The following is a 13,384-nucleotide window of genomic DNA, read 5'->3' as shown; positions in this document are numbered from 1 at the left end:
GACAACATCTTCCTTTGTTTCTATCAAAGATAAAAACTTAGTATACATTGTTTAAACATTAGGTAATATGTTCATTAATATTACCAGACATACTTCTAGTGTTTCCTTCATAGGAAGAGTTGTAATAAAGTGCTATACATTCAAAGGTACTTTCTCATTGGTTATCATATAGTTTCTGAAAAACACCCTCTAAGAGTTAATTAACCTTAATATTTTTTAAATGATTGGGCAAGAAATTAGATTCATAATATTTTTCTTATTCTGATTCCATTATACCTTAAAACTACTGGGATGGATTCCAAGTATAATAGTCTTTTTTTCTTACATCCATTTTACTGATATGTTTAGAATCCCATTTAGCTTTACTAAGAGTTAAAAATGTAGATATAGGCCAGGTGCGGTGGCTGACACCTGTAATCCCAGCACTTTGGGAGGCCGAGGCGGGCAGATCACCTGAGGTTGGGAGTTCCAGACCAGCCTGACCAACATAGAGAAACTCCGTCTCTACTAAAAATAAGAATTCGCCGGGCATGGTGGCACATGCCTGTAATGCCAGCTACTCGGGAGGCTGAGGCAGGAGAATCGCTTGAACCTGGGAGAAGGCAGAGGTTGCAGTGAGCTGAGATCCCGCCATTGCACTCCAGCCTAGGCAATAAGAGCAAAACTTCGTCTCAAAAAAAAAAAAAAGTAGATATTCATGGGGTTGGAGGTGAATTTTTCCCCAACTCTCCCTACCCTGACAATGTATTTTCTTTAGAAAGACCCTCAGAGAATTTTATAATCTTCCTTAATGGCTATTAAATGGTTTACTGGTTAATGTATACTTGCTCTTTGAGGACAGAACGTTAATACGGGACATTCTTTTTAATAATTAACTTGGATATTCCCTTATAAGAGTGAATATTCATATGTTCCAACTATTTAAGGCTATATTTTCTATGGCACTACATATATGAATAAGGTTTTTTGAAATTTAGGACTTATCATTTTTAGAAGTTGAATAATGACTTCTTTTTTTTTTTTTTGAGACAGTCTCGCTCAGTCGCCCAGGCTGGAGTGCAGTGGCTAGATCTCCACTCCCTGCAAGCTCTGCCTCCCAGATTTACGCCATTCTTCTGCCTCAGCCTCCCGAGTATCTGGGACTACAGGCGCCCGCCACCACGTCCAGCTAATTTTTTTGTATTTTTTTAGTAGAGATGGGGTTTCGCCATGTTAGCCAGAATGGTCGTGATCTCCTGACCTCGTGATCCATCCTCCTCGGCCTCCCAAAGTGCTGAGATTGCAGACGTGAGCCACCGCGCCCGGCCAATAATGACTTTCTTTTTAGCTATTCTAACACATAGTGATAACCCCCTTTTCTCAACTCAAATCATTCTTAAAGACAACAATGTTCAGTTTAACACTTAATGTTTCCCTACTTTTCAAAAATGTGTGTGGGTGCCTCAGTGCCCCACCTCACTGGAGATGACCATATCACATATTTCTTTAAAGTTTAATAATGTGAAAAACCAGAATTAAAAGCTCTATTTTCCGGCCGGGTGTGACGAGGCGGGAGGATCACAAGGTCAGGAGATGGAGACCATCCTGGCTAACACTGTGAAACCCCGTCTCTACTAAAAATACAAAAACTTAGCCAGGCGTGGTGGTGGGCGCCTGTGGTCCCAGCTACTCTGGAGGCTGAGGCAGGAGAATGGCGTGAACCCAGAGGCGGAGCTTGCAGTGAGCAGAGATCCCGCCACTACACTCCAGCCTGGGCGATGGAGCAAGACTCCGTCACACACACACACAAAAAAAAGCTCTATTTTCCCAGTTAATATTTGGGATATTTCAGAAATAAATGTACTACTCTTCATGAATCCATGATTTGTGGACAGAATCATCTTTCTCTTTTCTCACATGTCTGGCTGTATTTTCACTTTAGAATTAGTGATCTTATAACTTTAGAGTTAGTCTGATCCATGATTTAAAGTTTGCGTGTCAATTTACGTAGAATTTTACTGAAGACAACATTAGCTTAATTCATAAAAGATTTGTGGAGCTTCTGCTATATACAAGGCATTGCCCTTGGCATTGATGGGATAAAGATGAATTAGACATAGACTCTACCCTCAAGTAGCTTAAAAGATTAAAAAAATAAGAAATTGTTATAAGAAGCTATTAAAAAACTTGGTTAAGATTCTTCTTGTATAATATTTACCCATCTGTCACCTTAACCAAGTTCCATTTTGTTATGTGACCATAAAAATAAGCTGTAAAATATATAAAATGAGATGGGTACATAGGGGCTTGTCCTAATTTTGCCGTTTTCCTTGTTGATGCTAGACTCGTTACATTAGGATAGATGGAAGTGTTTCATCTTCAGAAAGAATACATCTGGTTAATCAGTTTCAAAAGGATCCTGACACTCGCGTGGCTATCCTAAGCATTCAGGCTGCTGGCCAGGTAAGAAATTTTAAGTCTAAATTTGGTAATGAAATGTCATTGAAATAAGAAAAAAGGCCATTCGCTATAACTTTGGTTTATAAACTTGTAACTTTGTATCTGGATGCCTTGTATAATAAATATTAATTCTTCTTCAGAGAGTTCCAGAAAGTATAATAGAAAGAGGCCTCGATGTCTTTGACACAGATCTCCTAAATTTTCAAGGAAAGGACGTCTTTGAAAGAATATACTTTCAAAGAAGAGTAAGAAGAGTATAGTTAACTTGATTGTAATATTTTTGCGTGACCTTTTTTCCTTCCTTTGAATTTGTATAGGCTTTTCTCATACCTGTCTTATATCCAACCCTTCACTTACTTGATTGTGTTGCATTAGGACCTGTATGGCAAGGTGGCCTGGGGGAAAATAACTCTTGTCTCAGGACTTTTTATAGAGTGCTTCTGTTTTGTCCCTTAGGATTAAGTTTGAAGGCAAGTAAACAAATTCAGATTAAGACTGACTTTAAATACACAAAGTTTAATTCTCTTATGTAGACAGTCCAGGCCTAGCCTGATGTTTGCACAAAGTCCTTAGGACCTACACCCCTTCTCGCTTTCTGCTTTACCACTCTTAGCAAGTATGTCTTATCTAAAAGGGCTGCTAGAGCTCCATCTTATCTGCAGTCTAAGCAGCTGCCTGGAGAAAAGCACACTGCACCTCTTATAGTTAGTCCCACAACCACACCTAATTTCAAGGGAAGCTGGGAAGAGTATTCTTTATTCCATGTAGCCCTGCTAAAAATTGGGTGTTATGTTACAAAGCAATAAGAGAAGGATAGATATTAGGGAAAGTAATGGCAATCTCTGCCACAGTAGGTAAGAGGGGATCTTCTGGACTGTTTTTCTGCTAACATTCTAAAATACTTTGTTGTAAATGGCTAAGCTAGGATATTTAACATAGGGAAAGGTAATTGAGCATATTGCTGTTCAACCAAGCTGGTACATGCCAAAGATCTGCTTTTACTCTGCTAATTAAAGTATATAAAATTATATACAGAGAGAAACTTTATGAGGATGAAGCAGTTCCACAACTCTCTGGGAGTTCTAACCAAAAGGAGGGTTGTCTCAATGCTTCCCTCATGTTGAGTTAAACTTCCAATAATCGGAGTTATTTATCTGTTAGACTATTCCAGCCATAGAGAATATCATCAAAAAGGGCTTAGAATTAGAAATGAAGTGCTTAGAGCTGGGGAGGTGCTAAGTAGGAGAAAGCCAGACAGGAGAGTCTAGGACCTTTTGAAATTAATAATGTATGGGGCACTTACATTTTATTCAAGGCTGTACTTCTGAAGACCTTATATAAATCAAGACTCATATACTTGAGGACTGATATCTCCATAGGAATAAAGGAAAGTAGAAAGGTCTTTGTTCTTGGTACTGTGAATCTTACATTATAGTTTAGCAGCTGCTTAGAGTGGTATTGATCTTGCCAACATATTTTCCCTTTATGCTTGTATAATCAAATGATGTTTTTTATAAAATTAAAGATGTCTCTCTTTAAATACTACTTTTTATTTTTTCAGCATTATTTCTAATATTCTGTGGCATTTTCAGTCCTAAATAGCAGCACAGTTTAATATATTTGTCTCTGTATTTTTATTACCTCTAACTTCTTTTTCAGAGACTGATTTTCAGTAAATTTTTCAGCTTGAGAACTAGTACCACCATTTAATTAGTGCTAGCATGATTTTGTTATGTGACATGAAAATATTTTAAGTGAAAATAACATATCAAAATAATAGCATAGCAGTCACAAAAGTCACTCACAGGAGTTTGGTGCATGTGAACAACAAACAGCATTGATTAAATAACACTCCAAAAAAATGGCAGATATTTCTGTTTACCACCTAATGTCATTTTACTGCTATATGGCTATAGCATAAGCGTGGTTCACATTTCATTCAGCCTACCAACATTAAAGTCATGCATTTTTTGACACATTTTTTAGTTTGAGGATTTTGCATTATTTCATATATTGATTATAAAGCAAGACTTAGTTAATATTTTTATGTCACACTATTTGAAATTCATGAAAATGCAGTTGTACAGAAAATGCAATTGCATTGTATATATTGAGACATAGGCAGTAAATTTCAGGTCTTCGGAATATAACATCACAGGAAGAAAATAGTATAACCAGAGACGTTATTTTCTTGCTTTATAACATGACAGTGTGAGTTAGATGAAGAGGATGTAAATGCTCTCTGCCTAGTTGCTATAGATACCATATGTTGGAAATTGTATTCTCATTTATAAAGTATTTTATTAGATTTTCCAGTGGTAATGTGAATCTGTTCATCATCAGAGAATAAAGTGATTTAGTTTATATACTTCCATCAAGCTGACTTTTGAAATTTTGAAATACCTTTCAAATGTGTTTTTTGTAGTTCACCTAGCTATGTTGCATTAAACATTCTTCATTTGCCTTTCATGAATTAAATCTTAATTTGGCCTAAAATAAACAACTAATTTGTTTTCAAGTCCTTCAGTGTTCTCCATTCAACATGTTCAGAAAGACTTTATTATATATGGCTGTATGTTGCATTCTCAATTTATTCGCATCTCAATTTATTTGCTTTATTTCACTTAGGGATTAACATTTACTGCAGCAAGTCATGTTGTATTTGCTGAGTTGTATTGGGACCCTGGACATATAAAACAAGCAGAAGACCGAGCTCACAGAATTGGCCAGTGCAGTTCTGTGAATATTCACTACCTTATTGCAAATGGAACCCTAGACACCCTTATGTGGGGAATGTTGAATCGCAAGGTAAAGCTTGAATTTAAATCAAGTTAGCAGCTTACTTATTATTAACCATAGCCAATGTGAGTTAAGAGGCTGAGTTTTAGTGTTTTCAGGCAAAGGATACTTAAGCACATCAAGATAATGATGACAATAGAGACCAAGCTAAGAAAAGGCTTCAATAGTAGTACCTTGCCTGCTCTCCTCTGTAATAAGAGAGGCATGAACTTCCACGTACTCCTGTTATCTTCCAAGCCCTTCCACTACTTTAGAGATACAATGATGGGGTTGGCTAGCAAGGAAACATAATGTTTCAAGCCCCAAGTCCTTTGCATAACCTAAGAATAAACCTTTTCTAGAAGAATTCTTGAGTTCCAAGCTAATTTTGGACAGAAGGTAGCCTGTACCCAGACTCTAGAAAATGTAGGAATGACATTGCTTGCTCTGTCCTCTCAGCTGTCTCATTTCCTCAGTCTTGACAATGTTTATAGAAAGGACTTGACTAAGAATTAGATGATTTCTGGCTGGGCGCGGTGGCTCATGCCTCTAATCCCAGCACTTTGAGAGGTCGAGACAGGTGGATCAACTGAGGTCAGGAGTTCGAGACCAGCCTGACCAACATGGTGAAACCCTGTCTCTACTAAAAATACAAAAAAATTAGCTGGGCATGGTAGCAGGTGCCTGTAATCCCAGCTACTTGGGAGCCTGAGGCAGGAGAATTGCCTGAATCTAGGAGGTGGAGGTTGCAGTGAGCTAAGATCGCACCATTGCAACAATTGCACTCCAGCCTGGGTGACAGAGCAAGACTCTGTCTCAAAAAAAAAAAAGGATTAGATTATTTCTGGGTTAGTTTGTTTGGGAAGCCATAACAAAATACCAATCTATATTGGGTAGTTTATAAATAACAGAAATTTATTTCTCATATTCCTGGAGGCTAGAAGTCTGAGAACAGGATGCCAGTATGGTTGAGTTCTGGTGAGGGCCCTCTTCCAAGTTGCTGACTACTGCTTTCTCATTGTGGAAAGAGGGCAAGAAAGCTCTTTGGGGTCTCTTTTATAGGGGACTAAGCCCATTCATGAGGGCTCCACCCTCATAACCTAATCACCTCCCAAAACCCCACCTCCGAACACCATCAACATTGGGAGTTACAATTTTAACATCTGAATTTGGTGGGGATACAAATATTCAGCCCATAACACTGTTTTTCAATGAAATGTTTTTTAAGCACTGGATATAAATATTCAAAATGGCCAATCATTTGTTGGTTAAGTTTCAAAGCATATAAATATTAGAATAAAAGTTTTTATGAAGAAAGTGAATAGTATAACTTCTCAAGTTAGACCTTTTCTCATTAAGCATGGAACCATTGACTGGGTAATGGATTATAATTTTGGATAATTATTGCTATGGTTTGAATGTTCATTCCCTCTAAAAGTTACTTTGAAACTTAATCCCCACTGTGGCAGTATCGAGAGGTGGGCCATTAAGAGATGATTGGCCTTCTTTCCCACCCTCTTCTAAAAAAAAGAAAAAAAGGTGATTGGGTCATGAGGGCTCTGCCCTCATGAATGGATTAATCCATTCATGGATTGAGGGATTAATGGGTTATCATAGGAGTGGGACTGGTGGCTTTATAGGAAGAGGAAGAGAGACCTAAGCTAGCACCACTCAGCCCCTTCCCCATGAGATGGCCTGTGCTGTCTCAGAACTCTGCAGGTACCCACCAGCAAGAAGCCCTCACCAGATGTGGCCCCTCAACCTTAACTTCTCAGCTTCCATAACAAATAAGTTCATTTTCTTTACACATTACACAATTTCAGATATTCTGTTACAAGCAAAAGAAAAAAGACTAGATGTCAATGAAGAGTCAAACTGAAATATTTTAAGAGATTTATTCTGAGCCAAATATGAATGACAGTGGCTCATGACACAGCCCCAGGAGATTCTGAGAACTTGTGCCTTAGATGGTTGGGCTACAGCTTGGTTTTATGCAAGGTGGGGTGGAGGGAGGCATTGGTTCCAGATCATAGGTGGATTCAAAGATTTTCTGATTGGCACTTGGTTGAAAGAGTTTATCTGAAGACTTGGAATACCTGGGTTAAGATAAGGAGTTGTGGAGACCAAGGTTCTTCTTAGGCAGATAAAGCATCCAGGTAGCAGGCTTCAGACAGAATAGATTGTAAAAGTTTCTTATTAGACTCTTTTTTTTTTTTTGTATTTAGAGATGGAGTCTTGCTCTATTGCCTGGGCTGGAGTACGGTGGCGTGATCTCAGCTCACTGCAACCTCTGCCTCCCGGGTTCAAGCGATTCTCCTGCCTCAGCCTCCTGAGTAGCTGGGACTACAGGCGCCCGCCACCACGCCCAGCTGATTTTTGTATTTTTAGTAGAGACGGGGTTTCACCATATTGGCCAGGCTGGTCTCGAACTCCTGACCTTGTGATCCGCCCACCTCAGCCTCCCAAAGTGCTGGGATTACAGGCATGAGCCACCACTCCTGGCCTCTTATTAGACTTTAAAAGGTGTCAGACTCCTTAGTTAATTCTCTCCTGGATCAGGATAAAGACCTGGAAAGGAAGGGGGATTCTCTACAGAATGTAAATTTTCCCCACAAAAGACAGCTCTGCAGAGCCATTTCATACAAAAGAAATATGTTAGGGAATAAAAGGTTTCAATTTGTTTTAGGGCCTGCTATCTGTCATGTTGGCATCTTGTTGCTACATAGTCTGTTTTGTCAGCCTTAAGATCTCTATTTTAATGTTAATGCTGGTCAGCTTTTTTGAGAAAGAGTCTCACTCTGTCAAACAGGAGTGCGGTGGCAAGATCTCAGCTCACTGCAACCTCCACCTCCTGAGTTCAAGGGATTCTCCTGCCTTACCCTCCCAAGGAGCTGGGATCACAGGTGCCTGCCACCACGCCCGGCTAATTTTTCTATTTTTAGTAGAGATGGGATTTCACCATGTTGCGCAGGCTGGTCTCAAACTCCTGACCTCAGGTGATCGCCCCCCTCGGCCTCCCAAAGTACTGGGATTACAGGCGTGAGCCACTGCACCTGGCGTGTTTCAGGTTTACTTTAGAATGCTCTTGGCAAAGAGGAGGAATCCATTAAGTTGGTTGGGAGGCTTATAATTTTATTTTTGGTTTACAAAGATAATTATATTACTAAAGCCCATGATATGTTGGAACAGTAAGATTTTCTTAGTGGTTAGCTTATGATTTAAATGCAAAATCAAGTTACTTAGTGAATTTCAGCTGTGAAGTGAACTGCTGAAAAATTCATTTACTTTTTCCTCTTGTAGGCTCAAGTTACAGGGAGCACACTGAATGGTAGGAAGGAAAAAATTCAGGCTGAGGAAGGTGATAAGGAAAAATGGGATTTCCTGCAGTTTGCTGAAGCTTGGACTCCAAATGACAGTTCTGAAGAGTTAAGGAAGGAAGCTTTGTTCACTCACGTAAGATTATATGCCTTACTCTTTTCTATTTTTTTTTAGTATCCTGAAACTATAACTTTGTATGTATGGTTTTAAATAGCAACTCTCAATTATTTATGGTGTTGAAAGGAGACTTCACATAAAGCTGGAAACCCTCTTAGAACCAAAAATTAACATTGTTTTCCAACAGTTTTAGTACTTACTGTTCAGCTCCTCAGATAAACAAACTGAATAAAATTCAGAGTTCAAAAGAAAATATAGGAGGCTATCTTTATGACACTGAGAATAGGGAAAGGTATATTAAATGTGCCTTAAAATGTGCAAATAATAAAGAAAAAGATTCAGATATTTGAGTATATCGAAATCAAAGGTTTTGTTATACAAACTGTCCTGTATATAAATCACAGACTCAGTAAAGATATTTGCATTACAATGTCCAAAGTATATGAAGAATTTATACAACTCAATTAGTAAAGCATAAACAAGTCAACAGAAAAATAGGCAAAGAGCTGGGCATGGTGGCTCACACCTGTAATCCCAGCACTTTGGGAGGCTGAGGCAGGCAGATCACCTGAGGTCAGGAGTTTGAGACCAGCCTGGTCAACATGGTGAAACCCTGTCTCTACTAAAAATACAAAAATTAGCTGGGTTGTGTTGGTGCATGCCTGTAATCCCAACTACTCGAGAGGCTGAGGCACAAGAATCGCTTGAACCACCTGAAGGCAGGGGTTCCCGTGAGCTGAGATTGCATTGCTGCACTCCAGGCTGGGCGATAGAGTGAGACTGTGTCTCTGTCTCAGAAAAGAAAAAAAAAATAGGCAAAGAATATGAGCATCAGAGGACACCTGAATAGCCAATAAACATGAAAAGAAGCTCTACTTCACTAAAACAAGGCAAATTGTAAAGATAATTTTCCCCTTTACTATTTATTAGTAAGTAATTAGCGGTATAACACTTTCAAAGCATGTGACCCCCCGTTCCCAAAACTTTTTACTGAGTGTTTTTAGCGTTCATTAATGATATTTGCATGAATCACCTTTGAAATGGTTTTTCTTTTCTTTTCTTTTTTTGAGACAGAGTCTTGCACTATTGCCCTGGCTGGGTACAATGGCGTGATCTCAGCTGGCTGCAACATCTGTCTCCCGGGTTCAAGCGATTCTCCTACCTCAGTCTCCCGAATAGCTGAGATTACAGGTGCTCGCCACCATGCCTGGCTAATTTTTTGTATTTTTAGTAGAGACAGGGTTTCACTATGTTGGCCAGCCTGAACTTGTGATCCGCCCACCTCGGCCTTCCAAAGTGCTGGGATTACAGGTGTGAGCCATGGCGCCCGGCCTGAAATGGTTTTTCTAATTCCATCATTGCTTCTATATTTATTAGTTGGCATTTTTCTGTAAAGAAGACATTTACCTCCCCGCTTTGAAAAAATACCACTATGGACCAGGCGTGGTGGCTCACAAACCTGTAATCCAGCACTTTGGGAAGCTGAGGTGGGTGGATCAGTTGAGGTCAGGAGTTCAAGATCAGCCTGGCCAACACGGTGAAACCCCATTTCTACTAAAAAAATACAAAAAAAAAAAAATTAGCCAGGCGTCATGGCACACGCCTGTAATCCCAGCTACTTGGGAGGCTGAGGCAGGAGAATCACTTAAACCCAGGAATTAGAAGTTTCGGTGAGCCGAGATCACGCCACTGCACTCCAGCCTGGGTGACAGAGTGAGACTCCGCCTACAAGAAAAAAAATTACTATGAACTTAGGGGTTTCAATTATTATTATTTAATGTGTTATAATCCTTTACCTTTTTTTCTTTTTAAGCTTAGATCTGGCTAATGAAAACTCCTTTAAACTGGCTCCTTTTTTAAAAAACACATCCTTATAATTCTCTGAGTGCTTCCTTGCTTTCTGGCACACAATATATAACAGGTTCACCTAAATTTTTTTGCCCCAGACCTGGAATTGGCCATTTCTTTAAGGAGCACTTACTCCCTTTACTGTGGAGTGATATTTGGAAATTAGGATTTTCTTGTTGTTGTTCCTCTGGGCTATCGTCGCTTCTAGGCTCTTTTCAATATACAGAATATATTCTCACACATATGTAAGGATACATGCACAAAGATCTTTACTGTGTCATTTTTTAGAATGCAAAAAAATGGAAACAACCAAAATGCCCATCAATAGAAGAATGGATATGTAGATTGTCATATCTTATAAAATGCTATTTAGAAGTTAAAGTGAATGAGTTATATTTATATGTATCAACAGGATGAGATCTTGAAAACACAAAGTTGCTTTAAAAACACATAGCACACACACAGTATATTCTATATTTATGAGTACATATATGTAGTAAAACATAAACACACATTGGAAGAATATATATCAAATTTATAAAATTGGTTACCTCTGGGAGAGAAGAATGGATATGGGGAAGAATAAAAATGTGATAGCAATTTCAGCAAAAATGTTTTATTTCTTTTATTTTATAAAAAGATCAGAAGTACAATATTAATATTTGTGAATTTTGAACGGTGGATATATAGATTTTTGTTATATTCACTATACATTTCTATATGTAAAATCCCCCAGTCTCACCTCTAACAAATGCTATATGTAAAATCCCCCAGTCTCACCTTATAACAGATTATTTATAAATTTAATAAGAAATAATATATTAGAGACATTTGTAATTTTAATGTCTGCTGTTTCCTAGCCTTTTTTTTTTTAATTCTTATTTTTTTAAAAGACAGGCTCTCTGCGTATCACCCAGGTTGGAGTCCAGTGGCATGATTATAGCTCACTGCAGCTTCAAAGTCCTGGACTCAGGAGATTCTCCCATCTCAGCCTTCTGAGTAGCTAGGACCACAGGCATGTGCTCCATGCCTGGCTAATTTTTTATGTTTCGTAGAGACAGAATCTCACTATGTGGCTCAGGCTGGTCTCAAACTTCTGGCCTCAAGCAGTCCTCCCACCTCTGCCTCCCAAAGCACAGAGATTAGAAGCATGAACCGCCACCACTCTTGGCTTTCTAGTCTTTTTGACGTAATATGGTGTCAGAGTTATAGAGAGTTTAATTTTAATTTTTCAAAGAACTGATCAGAAATTATAGGAATAAAATTAATATTTACATTTTTCTGATAATACAAAATTTAAAAATTTAATGTGAAGTTTAATTTTATAAAAATACATTATTTTATGTAGAATTGTATTAAATTTTTAATTATCTTCCTTGGCGGTCTAGTACAATTTTTTTCTAGAATATTAGAGTGTAATTCCGTCAAATATTGCTAAAAATTAGATTATTTATAAGATTTTCTTTTAATTTAAAAAAGTTTTCTTTGTTTTTTTTTTTTTTTGGAGATGGAGTCTCACTCTGTCACCAGGCTGGAGTGCAGTGGCGCAATCTTGGCTCACTGCAACCTCTGCCTCCCAGGTTCAAGCAATTCTCCTGCCTCAGCCTCCCAAGCAGCTGAGACAACAGGCACACACCACCACGCCTGGCTAATTTTTTGTATTTTATTAAAGACAGAATTTCACCCTGTTGCCCAGGCTGGTCTCCAACTCCTGAGCTCAGGCAATCTGCCCACCTCAGCCTCCCAAAGTGCTAGGATTACAGGTATGAGCTACTGTGCCCAGCCAAGGTTTCTTTCAACAATGCTTATTATATTATATTCTGGTCTACAATAAAGTCAATAGAAATCCTAGCTATTTTAAAAATATATAAATAAATCTATGATTTGTAGCTGCTCTTTCTCTAAAATTTCCTATCAAACTATGTTTACAAGTTCATTTCTAAGATATTAAGAATTTGAAATAAATTTTCCTACATATATGTATGTTTATTGTTTTTAAAAGTTTATCTGAAGAAAAATATATATTCGTGTACACAATTTTAAAAAATCACCCATACCAAATTTTACTTTCTTGAGTTAGGTGTATGTCTTTCATAGTTTAGTGTTGTCTTATAGATTTTCCAGTACTTGTCTTTATACAGATGCAGTTTGATGTAAACTGGAATCTTAGAATGTAGGGGTCTTTTGTTTGTTTTGGTTAGTTTTGCTTTGTTGGTATTTGCTTATTTATTGTATGGCCAGCAAGTGAAGTGTGCTTTGATTGACTGTAGGTGGGTGTGCCCTCTCACCAGTCTGTCTATACCCTCCCAGCTTCATGCAGTTTAAGAAATGTTCAATTTGTTGGCAGGTACTAAGGAAATTTAGTCTACTGATTAACTTATTTTTCTTCTGAACATTGCCAGAATTTCAGCATTTCCAACGGGAATTTTCCTATGAATTTGATTTATTTTTTATCTATTTACAAAGCCTTTTAAAGGACATTTCCAGCATCTCCATTTTTAGAAAACTTTCAACTTTCAATTAAACTTTCCTAGATTAACCAAACTTGCCATTTGACATCAAAAACTTCTTTGACTCAAAAATTTTTATCAGTTCTAATTGGATGGTTTTTAACAGCTTGTGGATATTTCAGTATATTATATATTCAAGTATATATATACTATATATAGCATATACTATATATATCAAGTGTATATATAGAATAAAAATACAAAAATACAAAATTTTTATATATAGTATACACTATATATGTCAAGTGTATATATAGTATATATTATATATATCAAATATACTTGAATATATATAGTATATATATAGAATATATAGTATGTAGTATATACTGTAAACTTTGAATATATATAGTATATATAGAATATATATAGTT

At 37.6% G+C, this 13,384-nt stretch overlaps 1 protein-coding gene across 16 annotated transcripts in view; it reads left to right on the top strand.

Moving 5' to 3' along the window:
• The window catches only part of ZRANB3 (zinc finger RANBP2-type containing 3), a 328,904-nt gene that overhangs the window by 253,754 nt on the left and 61,766 nt on the right, over positions 1 to 13,384 (top strand). For all 16 annotated transcript variants that reach the window (XM_054477865.2, XM_054477866.2, XM_063647415.1 and 13 more), the window contains 3 exons: positions 2,323 to 2,442; positions 5,068 to 5,247; positions 8,518 to 8,670. In XM_054477865.2, coding sequence (XP_054333840.1) covers positions 2,323 to 2,442; positions 5,068 to 5,247; positions 8,518 to 8,670 — 453 coding nt within the window. The remainder of the gene's footprint in view (positions 1 to 2,322; positions 2,443 to 5,067; positions 5,248 to 8,517; positions 8,671 to 13,384) is intronic.

Source organism: Pongo pygmaeus, chromosome 11 (assembly GCF_028885625.2).
Source record: "Pongo pygmaeus isolate AG05252 chromosome 11, NHGRI_mPonPyg2-v2.0_pri, whole genome shotgun sequence".
Taxonomy (NCBI): Eukaryota; Metazoa; Chordata; class Mammalia; order Primates; family Hominidae; genus Pongo; species Pongo pygmaeus.
This window is presented reverse-complemented; position numbering and strand designations above follow the sequence as displayed.